At 53.0% G+C, this 15,119-nt stretch overlaps 1 protein-coding gene across 1 annotated transcript; it reads left to right on the top strand.

The window, feature by feature from the left end:
- The first annotated feature begins 6,753 nt into the window (after positions 1-6,753).
- On the top strand, positions 6,754-14,936 carry CA6 (carbonic anhydrase 6). The gene is made up of 8 exons (XM_058039165.1): positions 6,754-6,790; positions 9,732-9,880; positions 11,014-11,109; positions 11,583-11,649; positions 12,079-12,236; positions 13,226-13,349; positions 13,716-13,814; positions 14,323-14,936. Exons 1-8 carry the CDS (start codon positions 6,769-6,771, stop codon positions 14,934-14,936), a joined length of 1,329 nt encoding a protein of 442 aa, XP_057895148.1. The 5' UTR covers positions 6,754-6,768.
- The last annotated feature ends 183 nt before the right edge of the window (positions 14,937-15,119 follow it).

Below are 15,119 nucleotides of genomic sequence, written 5' to 3'. Positions count from 1 at the left end.
AAATAAATAAAGTAGTCCAAAAACAACTAATTTGTTTCCTTAATGGGTGCAAAATAGTTATGTAAAGCACAAGAGTTATCAAGCAGGATCCTCTTGCCACAGAACAGGTACAACACAGACAGTAGGATTTAAATTTCCTTCATGTTGTCTTCCTGCCTTAAAAATCAACCTCATTCTCATGGGAAACACTTCCAGCTCCCATTGCCACTCTTACTCCTCAGAGGGCAGTGGTGATGAGCTGCTGGGAGAGGGGGACTGTGGGCACTCTGCTCCTTCTGCAGGTCCCTGCAATGACCTTCCTGCAGACGAAACCACTGCAGGGCTGAGCAGGCACACACTGGGCACTGATGAGGTTTAAGGTGGCATCTCCTTGTAGTCACATTTCTTCCATTCCACCGCTGCATTTCTTAATCCAAATCCACATCTGTGCTGCCTTCCCTGCCTTCCACATCTATCAGCAATGTCCTCTGATGTTTTCAGAAATTCTCTGCTGAAGCTTTTCCCTCAGGCCAGGCCTCTGACAAAGGATCTCCTCCAAAGCAGCTCTGCTCCTGCTGGGATCTCTCAGCTTTCCCCATCCTTTCCTCTCTTTTTCCGGGGACATTTTTGCTCTTGGGAAAACAAGCACAACCCATCCCTCAGGTGTGGCCTCCTCATCAGGTGCTGAGCGAGCTGCAGCACTCTGATCCCTTATCTCTCAGCTCCTTGCCTTGGGGCTGAAGGTCCTGCCCTGTGTTCCTGCAGCAGGTTCTCCACGGCCTGGAGAGCTGATTGGCATGCCTTTGGAGAGTGCTGTCCCCTGCCCTTGTGGGATGGCTGCACTGCTCACCCCTGAGCTGTGCAGGGGTTAATGCATTCGTGCTTGTGCAGCATTTGAAGATGAAAAGTGCCGTGGAAGGGCTCTGTTATTGTTAGCCCGTATGGAGAGGTCTGTACCAGACCCAACCGTATTGTGTTTGGCCACTGGATGTCACAGCTGCTCAACACACAATGCAGAAAGGAAAAGTGCTTACCCAGCAGTGAGCAGCAGCACTTTCCAGAGCCCTTACTTGTTCTGTGCACTGGGTTTGTTTGTTTGCTCGGGGCCTTGGGGTCCGCTCCTTTGTTTGTGCACTGCTAATGTCCATTTTCAGAGGGATGGAGCAGCAGCTGTGCTTCCCCTGCCTGCCATAACCTGGGAGATGAGGAGCAAACTGAACATTTTTAGGGGAGCAGTGCGGGTAGGTACAAAGCACTGATTGCACCGTGAGCAGGTATTGGCACATGCTGCCAGGCTTCCTTGGCACCCAGCCATTCCTTCTCTGTCCCAGCCAGGGCACAGCACAGAGCCCTGGCATGATGGAAACCTTTCCCCAAGGCTCTCTCTCACACAGCTCCTCCATCCCCACACTCAGACCACGTTCCAGAGCTCCTCACACACAATGCAGTGGCAAATCTGGCCTCCCCCATCCTAATCCTGCCTTCACGCTTTGCTTTCCTCCAAAGTCTCAAGCAGAGATCCAGAACATGAAATCCCCTTTCAGCAAAGTCTGTAGAACAGCCCTAAAGAGACATCACAAGGGCTGTAATGACATTTCCTGGAAATGAAAATGAAGAGGGATTATTTGACCATGTTCTCTCCTTTTTATAGCATCACATTGTCCTTTTCTCCACCTTGGGGAAATGGCAGTGAAAGGCTGCTCCTGCCCGTGGTGCAGCGAGGTGACAACCACCCCAGAAGTGATGTGAACATTAAAAAGGGAAAACTATTTTAAGATAATCCAAGGGTTACAGCTATAACTAAGAGTAATTGGCTGAAACTGAGCAAAAGAAAATTTAGGTTGACAATGAAGTGCAGGTAGCTAATGCTGAGATCTGTTAGACCGTGAAATGGAATTCGCAGAGGAAACCTCTCTGCTTTCAAATGGGCAAATCCTGCCTTTAGGAGCACTGGTGTAGATCTCTGGTGTCTGTCTCTGACTGCCTCAAAGCCCATTTCTTCCACAAAGCTTCAGCAGAATCATAAAGGTGTCTGAATTTATATCAGAAGAAGGGAAGAAGGTGTCCCTGCCCATGGCAGAGGGTTGGACTAGATATTCTTTAAGGTCCCTTCCAAACCCAACCATTCTGATTCTATGATTAAATTTAGTCAAATACATCAAAATATTGTATAAGATGAAGGAGGTCTAAAGGGATTGTGTGAACTGGAGAAATGAATTCCAGCGCTTTTCTGCCTCTGTGATCTCTGTATGTACTTGAAAACCAGGGGCAAAAAGGGAACAAAAAAAAAAGAGCCTGGACAAAATATCAAAGAAAAGAGGGCCAGTTTTGGAAATAAGATGTAGAAACATTACAGGAATTGTTGAATAAAAGAATCTCGTGTTTCAATCCGCACAGCTATTGTCAGCTTTCCTCATGGGTCTGGGCCTGCCAGCACTGGCTGATCTTTGCCTTTCATAAAGCCTGTGCAGGCTCTGGATGCCTTCACTCATCCAGCACAACCTCGGCAGAGAGAGCTCTGTTTGAAGAGGTTTCAGACTCACTCACAAAAACCTGAATGGCCCGATTGAAGGCACTCTGTCCATCTCACTTCAAACAGCCTGTTCCTGGTCAAATGTTTGCTGGGCTGGGGAGTGATGCAGCTCTCACTGCAAGCCCTGATGGAATTCCTGCTGATTCAGAGGCAGAGGAGTTAACCCTTTCAAGTTCTGGGTCAAAGGAGGACTGAGGTTTGAGCCAGCCACTTCAATGCCACATCAAGGTTTTAATGTGGCCACCAATTCTCAGAATGTCAGACTTGAGCTGAGCTTTAGGCCGGCGAGGACAGAGAGAATAGCCTGGGAGAAGCAGGATTTAAAAGATGGCAAAGAGTCAGGGGAAACTGTAGAGATAAAAGTGAAGAGCATGGAAGCCAACGATGTGGGATAAAAGGCTTATTTCCTACTGCAGTGGAGGCAGGAGGGGCAAGGCCGAGGTCTGTGTGAAACTTCCCTGCTGCTGGGAAGAAATCATGCCAAGAATATCCATGGCTGACACACACAACATCAGAATTTCTCACTGGCTGAATCTCGGGGCAGAGATGAGTCCTGCTCCAGTCTCCACCTGTGAGAGAACCCCCAGCTCACCTCAGGCACAGTGCTGCCATGCTGCCCAGGCACTTTGTCCATTCTTCTCTCCAGAAAATTATTATGGAGAAAATTATTCTCCTGAAATTGCATCCAGGCAGCAAAAAAGCTGACCAAGACAAGCCTCAGGCCAGCCAGGTTTAATACCATACACTAAAAAAGCCCCAGGAACCAGTAACCAGTGGTTGATGTGGGCAATACTAATACAGGAGGACTTCCATAACATTCAGCTCCTAGTTAGAAGCTCAATTTCCAAATACGTTTAAAGAACTTAATTGAAATTATTGTTCTGTCCTAACTCCAAAAGAAATTCATGCTTTGTGCAATTAGTAAATCCTTTCCACAGATTGCTGTGTCCTCACAGAATGGTTTGGGTTAGAAGGGACAATAATGACAAGAATTTGAGCTAACACAGATGTGGGGTTTGGGCTGAGCACCCACAGCCCCTGCTGATATCAATGAAATGTCACAAATGCTGCAAAAGCTCCATTAAAAATGAATTCCAGTGCAGCTCTCCAGTGCAGAGGTGATCCCCTGTGCCTGACTCTTCTTCACACCCTCCTGAGCTGCTGTGTGGAATCCTCAAGTGCAAAGAGGTATAAACCCTCAAGATTTCGCCCTCAGCTAATTTCAAAGCCTATTTACACAACTGGATACACAAGGATTAAGAAGTGCATTGCAGGGCAGGTTTGCTTGGTTTGGTCCTTACACAGTTCAGTGCAACCGTCAGAATAAATGACTTCTTCAGAGGAGAGAGGGAAAAAACACATTTGGTTAATCAGCTCAATATTACAGCAGTTCCCAAAGATTAAACATGCACTGCACAAACCAGCAACCCAGGAAAGGCCTTTTTACATTGACAATTCACTTGCAGAGAATAAGATTTTGAGCAAAATACCCGTAACTTCTTCAGCACAGAAACCTGACTTCCCATGGCACCTGTAGCTCACCTGTGCCTCTTACTGGTGAATTGCTGTTATTATTCATAGAATCACAGAATGAGCACGACGGCCTGTGCTGCAGAATCCTGGGGCATGTCCTGCCCAAACTGCCCCCCAAACTGCCTCAAACTGCCCCCCAAACTGTCTCAAACTGCCACCCAAACTGCCCCAAACTGCCCCACCAGGTCCTGCCTGTGTGCAGCTCAGCCTGACCCTCACCCCCAGACTCACCTCAGCTGCTGCCACCTTGCTGGGTGGCTGAAAATCACCTTGCTCCTGAAAATAATTGCCAATTTTATCACAAGGGGCAGGGACGCTGGGCACGGAGTGCTGAGATTTCACTGATCTGAGTTTTCTTGCCTCGTGGTTAATGTTGCTGCCTGTCACCTGAAACCAACAGCCCAGCTATGCTGCTTTTGTTGCAATCTCTAGTTCTTTTCCACAGAAGGTAAAAGTTCCACTCCTGGGGAGATTTCTGCTCCCCTTTTGTTTTGAAACCGCGGGTTTAGGAGCTGGGAAGAAAGGGCTGCCAGCAGTGTCATTCCCGAGGGAGGAGGAGGAGGATTTTCAAAGGGAATGGCATTTGCCTGGTGACAGGATACAAAAAGGCAGGGAGAGAATCCCTGGTCTGTTCCCTCTTCTGCCAAATGACTTTTACTGGACCATACACAAGTCTTTGCTTGGGACACATTTTTAAGGAAATCAAGTGTGTGAAGAGACAGAGAAGTCCACAGGAGCATTTAGACACCTGTCACCTGCTAGTTTTTATTTGAATTCCTGCATGTTTTTTGAAAAGCCATCAGGGTTGCAGTCTCCTGCACCTTTCAACTCTAAGTAGTTTTTGAGAGCTCTGAATTTTTCAAAGGTTTCAAATCTCTCCCATTCAAAACTAGATTTCCAGTGATGAGGGAAGGTGTTGAAAGCAAAATGCTTTGAATGCTAAGGCTCAGGGCTGTGGAGTGCTTTTAGACCCAGTCTCTAATTTTCAGAGGAGCCAAGTGTCTGCAGTTTTGATTTCTAGCAGGATTGTGAACGCTCTGCACTTTTGAAAGCCAGTGAATGCCTTGTGCCTTGGTCCTTGCTGTGCAAAGGGGAGCAGCCCTGAGGTCCGGGCTGCCTGTTTCTGCTTACAAAGCTCTGCTGTGCCCATACTTGCAGCGAGGAGCTTTTCAACCCATTCATCAGCAATGAATGCACAGGAAAAGCTGTGCAGGGGTCAGACAGACCCGGGGCCATCAGCTCTGGCCATCGGGGCACCTGTCCCCTCTGTGGGGACAGCTCAGCCAAAGGCCAGCAGAGCTGACTGGCCAAACCCATTGTCCTGCTGGGGGTGAGGAGGAGGGCAGGAGGGCTGCTGGAAAGGCCAGGCCTGGAGAAAGCCAGAGTTTGGGGTTTCTGAGGGGTTTTTAACCAATCTCCCCCTCGGCTGTGCTGCAGGTACAACACAGACATGCTGATGGCAGTGTTCCTGCTCCCCCTGCTCCTGGTGCTCCTCAGCCACTGCCACGAGGTGTCCTGGACATACAAAGGTAAAAACGGGGCTGCTCTGGGGCTGCAGGCTCCCTTCCCTTCCCTTCCCTTCCCTTCCCTTCCCTTCCCTTCCCTTCCCTTCCCTTCCCTTCCCTTCCCTTCCCTTCCCTTCCCTTCCCTTCCCTTCCCTTCCCTTCCCTTCCCTTCCCTTCCCTTCCCTTCCCGGCTGTCCCTTAGTGAGAGATCACAGAGCAGCCAATTTATTCCACTTCAGCGATGCCTCCATGTCTTGAAAGTGATTCTCCTCAATGTCACCTCCTTTTACTCCTTTGTGTGGTTAGGACACATTGTCAGGGTTGGCAGCACAACGAGGTTCAAACAATTGGGGAAACCTTTAGAATGTGTTAGAAGAAAAGCTGCCCTTTGGATGATCCTGCAAGGAAAAGCTTTAAATACTGCCTGCTTCTTGTTTTATTGTCATATCCCAGGCAGTACAGAGCACTAAGTACTTATTTTGGTATTTATACTCTTTTTTTTGGTGAAATTTTATCTAAATTTCATTAGTGTCAGGGGTTTGTTTGCAGAGCTCACTGAAGTAAGTGGTAATCCTTTTATGATCTTCAGCGGGCTACGTTAAAACAAAGGATATTGAAGAGTTGCAATATTGCAATTGCTCTCTCCCTAGTTAAAAATAGCTAATTGCTGTCAGTTCCTGATCCCAAGCTGAGCCTTCCTGCCCATTGCCCTGATCCTATTCACTCGCACTGGTTAAGAAGCCAGTTCCACACCTCTGGCAGCTGGGACCCATTTAAATCCCCATTTCCATGTGAACACCCTCGTCCTTTGGTGGGGGCTCAGCCTCCAGCCATCCCCGAGCCTCTGCTGCAATGCAGGTTTCCCACTTTGCAGCACAGCTGTCCTGCAGACACGATAATGTGCATTTCCACTCTGGGGAAGGCACAGCAACCCGTAATGGCTGCAGCTCCTGGCGTTCCCATAATTATTAGAGTGGCGTTTCCTGCTGGCACATGAGGAGAGTGCTCTGGCTGCTGACTGACAGCACATCCCTGTCACCCTCCTTCCCCCCTGCAGGAGAGGGGGAGCTGGACGAGGAGCACTGGGCACAGCACTTCCCCGACTGTGCTGGCCAGCAGCAGTCCCCCATTGACATCCAGAGGAGGAAGGTGAGGTACAACCCCTCGCTGCAGCTGGAGCTCGGTGGCTACGATGAGCCCCTGCAGGGGCAGCTCAGGATGACCAACAATGGCCACTCTGGTAAGGCTGGGGCACTGCAGGAACACATCTTGTGTTTCAGCTTGGAAATGCATCCCCAGACAATGCCCTTGTTCTGAACTCACCTTGCTTTGCCTTCTCACCTCATTCTGCTCCCTTAGGTTTGCTGTTTTCCTCAGTCAGGCAGGAAAGCTCTCCAGAAATACATAAATAAACCAGGCAAATAAAAGGCAGTTAGGTTTCTGCAAGGTATTTTCTCTGTTGGACATGAAAAGGGAATAAAATGCAGCTGGAGAATTCCAGATTGATCCTCTCCTCTAATGTGCTGCAAGACAACAGGGGTTCAGCAGTGGGTGGTATTGGGGCACACTGCATTCAGACTGACTCCTCTGCTTTCAGAAAAATGCATCTTTTGGCCTGTGCATGAATCCTGTGACAGGAATGGAACCTTTGCATCCCAGGTTTCATTGGATATAGGTCACCCTGAGTACAAGACAGAGGGGGATCCCTCCCTCACCAGAGGATTGGTGTTTTGGGGCTCAGGAAAGGATACTGAAGCACAGCACATGTTACAAACCCAGCCTTTGGCTACCCAGTTTCAGGGCAATGCTTATCATTTAGGAGATCCCAGATCCCCCTGCTGCAATCTGTAATTCATTGCCTAAATAATTCATCAGCTGGTGCTGTTGGGATAACGCCTTTGGACTACAGATGAGCAGTGAGAGAATTTCCTAATGGCTGCAGGGGAGAGAGGATGAGTGCTTGGGGAAGGTGATGGCAGCATGAAGCTGTCAGCTCCCGAGTCCTGCACAGCAGCTCTTCCTTCCTGCCTGCAACAAGGAGAGAAACCCGGGGTGAGGGCAGGGAGGGGAGTGCCGGCAGGGGAAGACTGCTGTGATTGTGCCCCTGAACACTGAAACTCCTTTTGTGTGGCCGCACCAAGTCAGCGTTCAGCCCGGAGCTCTCTGTCAGCACTACTGCCCTGCCTGCCTAGACATTAATTCTTGCAGGTTTAGCTTTTTTGACCACATGTGTGTATTTGCCCGTTCTTTTGTTAACTTCCCAACAATGCTTTTCTGATGCGGGGCAGTTTCCTAAAGCACAAAGACAAACGGCTGTGCTATTGACAGCTCCTGTGAGTCAGGCTGGCCTTTTCTACTGGCTTCAGTGAGATGGGACAGGGCAGCAGAATCTCTCAGGGAAAGCACTCAGCAGATCTGAAAGGGACAGCAGGGGGATTTACAGCAGGACTCTCCTTACAGGCTCTCAGAGCCAAACCCCAAATGGCCAGGGCTGGGCAGGCAGGGTGGCTGTGCTGCTGTCCCTGCAGGCAGGCATGGCCAGGGGCCAAGCTGCAGAGCAGCAGTGCTGGGGAAGGCTCAGCTGCACTCTCCCTGCTCAGCCCAGCTGATTCTGCACCGCCTGGCAGAGCAGGAGCACTCACACTCCCCACTCACACTCCCCACTCACACTCCATGGAGCACTCACACTCCCCATTCACACTCATGGAGCACTCACACTCCCCACTCACACTCCATGGAGCACTCACACTCCCCACTCACACTCATGGAGCACTCACACTCCCCACTCACACTCCCCACTCACACTCCCCATTCACACTCCATGGAGCACTCACACTCCCCACTCACACTCCATGGAGCACTCACACTCCCCACTCACACTCTCCACTCACACTCCCCACTCACACTCCATGGAGCACTCACACTCATGGAGCACTCACACTCCATGGAGCACTCACACTCCCCACTCACACTCCATGGAGCACTCACACTCCATGGAGCACTCACACTCCCCACTCACACTCCCCACTCACACTCCATGGAGCACTCACACTCCATGGAGCACTCACACTCCCCACTCACACTCATGGAGCACTCACACTCCCCACTCACACTCCCCACTCACACTCCATGGAGCACTCACACTCCATGGAGCACTCACACTCCCCACTCACACTCCCCACTCACACTCCACGTGGGGGAAAAGCAGAAGCAGGCCAGGCTGCTCCCTGCCTTTTGCTCGCAGCAAATATTTGCCTGGAATGTCTTAGAGGAGCCTCAAGCTTGTAACAAACTCACAGCACAATTCCCTGGCTGTGTTTTGTAGAAAGTAGAAATCCTGGTGAGGTGCTTGAAGTAAATAGCCCTCGTTATGGCAGGCAGTCAGCAGGGAACTCGTGAAAAAGGTAGATTGTGTTATCCCTCCCGCTCTAGAGCCTTTGGGATATTAAAAGGAAACATGCTTTCGTCTTGTCTGTCTATAAACAGTTCGCAAACAAAAGAAACTCCTCAGAAACCCAAACAATGACTAATTAATAATATGTTGTGCTGCATTTTGCAAGGATAGTTGCTAGTTTTTGTAACATGCTGGGGGCTTTCATTTAGATGAGGCAATTCTCCACTTCCACTCCTAGATATATTAACATAATCTATGATTTCTGGCAGGGAATCAGCAGGAAGACAAAGGGTTTGTGACTTCTCCTTGGCAAGGAGAAGAAAAGAGGTTTGTCTCCACAAATCCTTCAGCAGTGACACAGCCTTTTCAAACCTGCAGGGCGTTCCCAGAATGGCTGGGCCTCGCTGGGAATTGTGGTAACAGATGAGGCCACAGCCTGTGTTGATTCCCATTCCCCTTTTCTGCTTTGGATAGGAAGTGGTTAACAGACCTGTGCCAGATGTGCTGAGCTGGGTGAGCCGAGCATTGAAGCTTTCATTAGTGCCCGCTGCCAATGCCAGAGCTCTCAGGGGGAGAAGGGGTCTGCAGGCACAGCTGGGGATGCCCAGCCCTGCTTGTGCCTGCCCCAGCCTGAGCCCAGGAAAGGTTTTAAGCACACAAAGTTTTAAATTTCACCGTTTTCCCTCCCACACCGGGGTGGTGACGGTGCCTGCTCCTTCCAGGAGGTGCCACCACAGGGATGGGCAAGGCTGCCCCCCCTGCTGCCTCCAACCCTGTCCTCCCTCAGTTCAGATCGACTTGCCACCCACCATGAACATCTCCCGAGGGCTGCCAGGTGTGTACACAGCTGTGCAGATGCACCTGCACTGGGGAGGGCTGGACCTGGAGAGCAGCGGCTCGGAGCACACCATCGACGGCATGCGCTACTTCGCTGAGGTTCGTGGGGATCAGGGGTCTGGGGCTCACTGGGAAAGGGGGCTGCACCCCACACAGCCTGCAGGGAGGCCAGGGGGAAAGCAGGGCAATGGGAAAGGGGGGCTGCACCCCATAGAGCCTGCAGGGAGATAAGGGGGAAAGCAGGGCAATGGGAAAGGGGGCTGCACCCCATAGAGCCTGCAGGGAGATAAGGGGGAAAGCAGGGCAATGGGAAAGGGGGGCTGCACCCCACAGAGCCTGCAGGGAGACCAGGGGGAAAGCAGGGCAATGGGAAAGGGGGCTGCACCCCACACAGCCTGCAGGGAGATAAGGGGGAAAGCAGGGCAATGGGAAAGGGGGGCTGCACCCCACAGAGCCTGCAGGGAGTGAAGGGGAAAGCAGGGCAATGGGAAAGGGGGGCTGCACCCCACACAGCCTGCAGGGAGGGAAAGGGAAAGCAGGGCAATGGGAAAGGGGGCTGCACCCCACAGAGCCTGCAGGGAGGGAAAGGGAAAGCAGGGTAATGGGAAAGGGGGCTGCACCCCACACAGCCTGCAGGGAGGCCAGGGGGAAAGCAGGGAGATGGGAAAGGGGGGCTGCACCCCATAGAGGCTGCAGGGAGATAAGGGGGAAAGCAGGGAAATGGGAAAGGGGGCTGCACCCCACAGAGCCTGCAGGGAGGGAAGGGGGAAAGCAGGGAAATGAGGAGGATGGCTGCACCCCACAGAGCCTGCAGGGAGGGAAAGGGGGGCTGCACCCCATAGAGCCTGCAGGGAGGGAAGGGGAAAGCAGGGCAATGGGAAAGGGGGGCTGCACCCCACACAGCCTGCAGGGAGGGAAGGGGAAAGCAGGGCAATGGGAAAGGGGGCTGCACCCCACAGAGCCTGCAGGGAGATAACGGGGAAAGCAGGGCAATGCCAGGGCTGAGTCTGACAGTGCTGGCACAGAAAACTCCAGGAAAAGCCATGGTGAGAGCACTCGTGTCCTTCAGAGGTGTTCCCCCACAGTCACCACAAACCTGTTAAACTTTTTGGCCTGCTCTGAGGCACAAACAGCACAAACTGGGAGGGTGTCTGTCCCGCCAGTGTGTCCCTCTAAGCATGCAGGAGCCACTCATCACTCCTTGCTGAATGACCCCCTCTCTCTCCTGGCAGCTGCACATTGTCCACTACGACGCTGCTAACTACTCCAGCTTTGAGGAAGCCAAGGACAAGCCCCAGGGGCTGGCTGTGCTGGCCTTCCTGTACACGGTAGGTGAGAGCCAGGCTGGGGCAGGGGCACTGCCTGGGCAAAACCTCCCTGAGACACGAGGTTTGCACAGCTGGCCCAGGAGATGGGCTCTGGCACCTCTTTAGGGGCTGTGCTGCTTCCCCTGGGCCATCTGGGCTTCACACAGCACCAGCCAAAACCCCTTGGGAGCCCCAGAAAACTGCCCCTTAAGTAGTATTTTATATATATATATCTCCCATATATGAGAATATCAGGTGGGATTTCCCTGCTGTGCCTCCTAGCCTTGCTCTGCTTTGCCAGTGGGAACACTTGGATTTTACAGTAGTAAAAAAGAATCCTGTTCACTGTTCTGCCCAAGCTGTACAAACTGACCATTGTCCAGCCCATCAGGAGACCTGTGGTGGTGTTTGTTCTCTTTGTCTCCCCCCAAGTGCTCAGCAGTGAGAAGGACAGGCAGGTCACACCATTGATCAAGTGTCTGTGCTGTGTTTAGGATGGGCACTTTGAGAACACCTACTACAGCGAATTCATCTCCAAACTGGCGAGGATCAGGTTTGCAGGTAAGACCTGGCAGTGCCTTCCTCTGTCCCTGATAGCTCCCAGCCTGTGTGTGCACACTCTGGGAACTGCCCTTTTCCTGCTGCTGTGCTGCAGAGCATCCTCAGCCCAGCACAGTTTCACCCCAGAGCTGCGGGGAGGGTGCTCAGGGCTGCAATAAATGCACTCCTGGAGGTGTGTGCAGCACAAATGGCAGCTTCCTGCAGCCTGCACAGCACCCCAGGCACTGGCAGAGCACTGAGAGCGCTGCCCAGCACCCCCAGGACCCAGACATGTCTGTCTGACAGAGCACAGGCCCAGAAAGGGCCTCTCGTGCCTCTCCATCCCCTCCCAGCTCCACCACCGTTCTGATGGGCCAGAGGGCTTTGCCAGCCCCAGCTCCAAGAGCACTTCCCCATTAACTGCTGATACCATCTCTGCTTCCTTTGGAGGTCACTCCACAACTCTCAGCTCCCTGGACATCCAAGCCATGCTGCCAGAAAACCTCTCCCACTTCTACAGGTACCAGGGCTCCCTGACCACCCCTCCGTGCTCCGAGAGCGTCATCTGGACCATCTTCCACTCGCCCATTGTCCTGTCCCACACCCAGGTCAGTGCTGCCTCTCCCCAGCTCCTCCTCCCTCTGGCTGTTCCCTTTCTGCCCTCCAGGGAACTCAGAGCTCTTGGGGCACCTCTCCCACAGAGATTTGGGGTGGATTCCTGGAGTTCCAGGTGCCTGTTGTTCTGCATGGCAGCAGGGCCGGGCTGTGCAGCTGTCACCCAGCTCTGGTGACTGGTCACAAAACTCTGCTCAGCAAAGCTCAGCACTATAAAAAAGGAAGAGACCCATGAGATTAACAAGGCAAAAACTACTGCAAGAGAATCCCCCTGAAAAAAAAAACCAAGCCAAAAAAACAACCCACCAAAAAAGAGCCATTCATAACATTAACATAATTACAGAATAACTCGCCGATTTTAGAAGGTATTTCAGGGTTTTTCTGTGTCTAGACTCACACTGAAAGTAATGCTTTAAAGTTAATAAATAATAAAGAAGCATCAGAAACATTTTCTTCCAGGAGAAGAAAAAGATAAAACCGAGACCACAGTAGTGGGAGATCACAGTGTGCTCTCTTTGAAATAGAAATACTCTTTTTGGCAGGGGAAAGGCTGGAGGGCACTTGTGAGAAAAGCACTGAATAGCAGCAGAATCTCCATCCCTGCTGTCCTCAGGCAGGAGCTCAGAACTCCCCCAGCTCTTATCAGGAATTGGCTGATAAGGGCCCTCAGTCCTGTTCCTTCCCCAGCTGCTGCTCAGCAAGAGACCCTGAGGATTCCTGTGTGATCCTCAGTGCAATCCCCAGCTGCAGGGTGTGCACTGCGGGTCTGGGCACAGCTGCTGTCCCTCTGCCCTCTGTAATGTCCCTGTGCCTTTTGTGATGTCCCTGTGCCCTTTGTGATGTCCCTGTCCCATTCTGCACTGCAGGTCTGGGCACAGCTGCTGTCCCCATGCCCTGTGTGATGTCCCTGTGTCGTTGTGCCCTGTGTGATGTCCCCATGCCCTGAGCAATGTCCCTGTCCCCTGTCCCTGTGCCATGGCAGGTGCAGCTGCTGGAGAACACGCTGCTGGACTGGCACAACCGCACCCTGCGCAACGATTACCGGCACGCGCAGCCGCTGCGGGGCCGCGTGGTGGAGGCATCCTTCCGAGCCCGGCGGGGCCAGGGTAGGGCCAGGGGACCCTGGGGGAGGCTGTGACACTGCCAGGCCCTGTGCTGGGACAGGCTGGAGTGCCTGGCTGGGAGGGCAGTGTCCCTGCTCGGGCGGAGCTGTCCCTGCGCCTCCCCTGGTTCAAGGTGTGTGCCGGCCCTGCCCTGGCGGTGTCACACCTCCGGGGCAGCTGGTGCCACCTGGCACCACGTCAGGAGCCTCAGCTCAGCTGTGTCTGGTGCATGGAGCTGCAGGAACAGCTCTGGCTGGGCAGCCACACTGAGGAGAGGAGCTGCAGTCTGAAACAGCTTCTGCTCCAGTTGGAAAACGCAGCTTGTGCGGGTGCCAGCCCTCTGTAAGTGCAGCTCTCTGATTGCTCCAGCACAGTGTGATCCAGAGGAATTCACCCTCAGGCTGGACCAAATCCAGATGCAGCTCCAGGACATGAAGAGAGAGTTGCTGAATGGACTGAGCCACACAGGTAAGACACAGGTTGAGTCCCCTCACCTTGTGAGGATGGAGAGCCCTGCTGAGCTTGGTGGCCCAAACCAGTGACAGCTTTGGCACTGGCACACACAGGTAGAATTCTGTGCCATATCTGGGCCTGCTGATGGAAATCCTTCACCATCATCAAGGCCAGCCCTAAGCCAGCTACTCCCACAGCAGCGGCAGCTCTCTCCTGCCACATGGGAGCACATTTTTACAAACGGTAAAAATGCTCAGCTCAGTTCCCCCAGGATAAATAACCCTCACCTCTATTTTATACAGCATGAGAAAAGGGAGGAAAGAGGGAAAACCATTTTTTGCCCAAATGTTTCTGTGGAGGAGCTCAGCTCAGCTTTTCATCATTCCAAAGCCCTTCCCTGCTGGCACAACACACAGCATAGCTGGGAGCTCAGACTGCACAGCCCCACCAGCTCTGTGGGTGCCGGCCTCCAGGATTTGGCTGGTTCACAGGAAATGTAACTGCTGGTTTTGGGTTATTTCAGATACCAACTCCAGCACCTTTCCAGCTTTCTACTTCCCCGTGGAAAAGGTTGAGAGCTGTGTGGAGGTGCATCCCCTCCGTGCCGTGTCCCTGCAAGCCCTCACGCTGTGCTTCTGGAGCAGAGCCCAGCGCCAGGGCAGCCAGACCGTCCTGTCCTACTCCACCGGGGAGAGCGAGCACGAGCTGGAGGTGACCGTGGGCGCAGAGCTGGGGCTCTGGCTGGGAGGGCACTTCCTCAGCTTCCCCCTGCAGCACGGGGCACAGGGCTGGCTGCACCTCTGCGTCACCTGGGCAGCCCCGGAGGGAACGGCCACGCTCTGGCTCAACGGGGCCGCTGGCAAAGCCAGGAGCATCCAGAAGGGCTACGTGACCCGGGCCGGGGGCTCGCTGCTGCTCGGCAAGGCCAGGGACCCTCTGCTGGGCACGTTCTCCAACGGCCTGGCGGGCTGGCTGAGCCGGCTGAGCCTGTGGAGCAGGGTGCTCAGCGCCGCCGAGGTGCGGGCGCTGGCGCTGTGCAGGGCAGGGCAGCCCACGGGGGATGTCATAGCCTGGGGACAGACCCCCATGGCCCTGCTCGGGGGGGTCCTGCTGCAGCCTGACACCAGCTGCCAGTGAGCACAGCCCCAGCTGTGGCCTGGGAAAATCAGAAAAGCTGAGCTGGTTTGCTTGTTGCTCCTCCTGCTTTGTAGGCTGGCTATGCACCTCCTGGTGCTCCAGGGCGTTTTTCCAAGAGACCAAAACCTCCATCCGTGAGATAAAAGCAATGAACTGCAGAATCTGGCACAGTCCAGGGGGTTG

This window comes from Melospiza georgiana, chromosome 22, assembly GCF_028018845.1.
Source record: "Melospiza georgiana isolate bMelGeo1 chromosome 22, bMelGeo1.pri, whole genome shotgun sequence".
In the NCBI taxonomy this organism is placed as follows: domain Eukaryota; kingdom Metazoa; phylum Chordata; class Aves; order Passeriformes; family Passerellidae; genus Melospiza; species Melospiza georgiana.
Note: the sequence above shows the minus strand (reverse complement) of the source record. Positions and strands in the feature narration are given on the sequence as shown.

Coding starts and splice junctions, on each gene's coding strand:
- CA6 (XM_058039165.1), top strand. CDS start 6,769: ATGACCAACAATGGCCACTCTG. Junction 6,791..9,731: donor GACCAACAATGGCCACTCTG/GTAAGGCTGGGG, acceptor GTCCTCCCTCAG/TTCAGATCGACTTGCCACCC. Junction 12,237..13,225: donor TTGTCCTGTCCCACACCCAG/GTCAGTGCTGCC, acceptor GTGCCATGGCAG/GTGCAGCTGCTGGAGAACAC.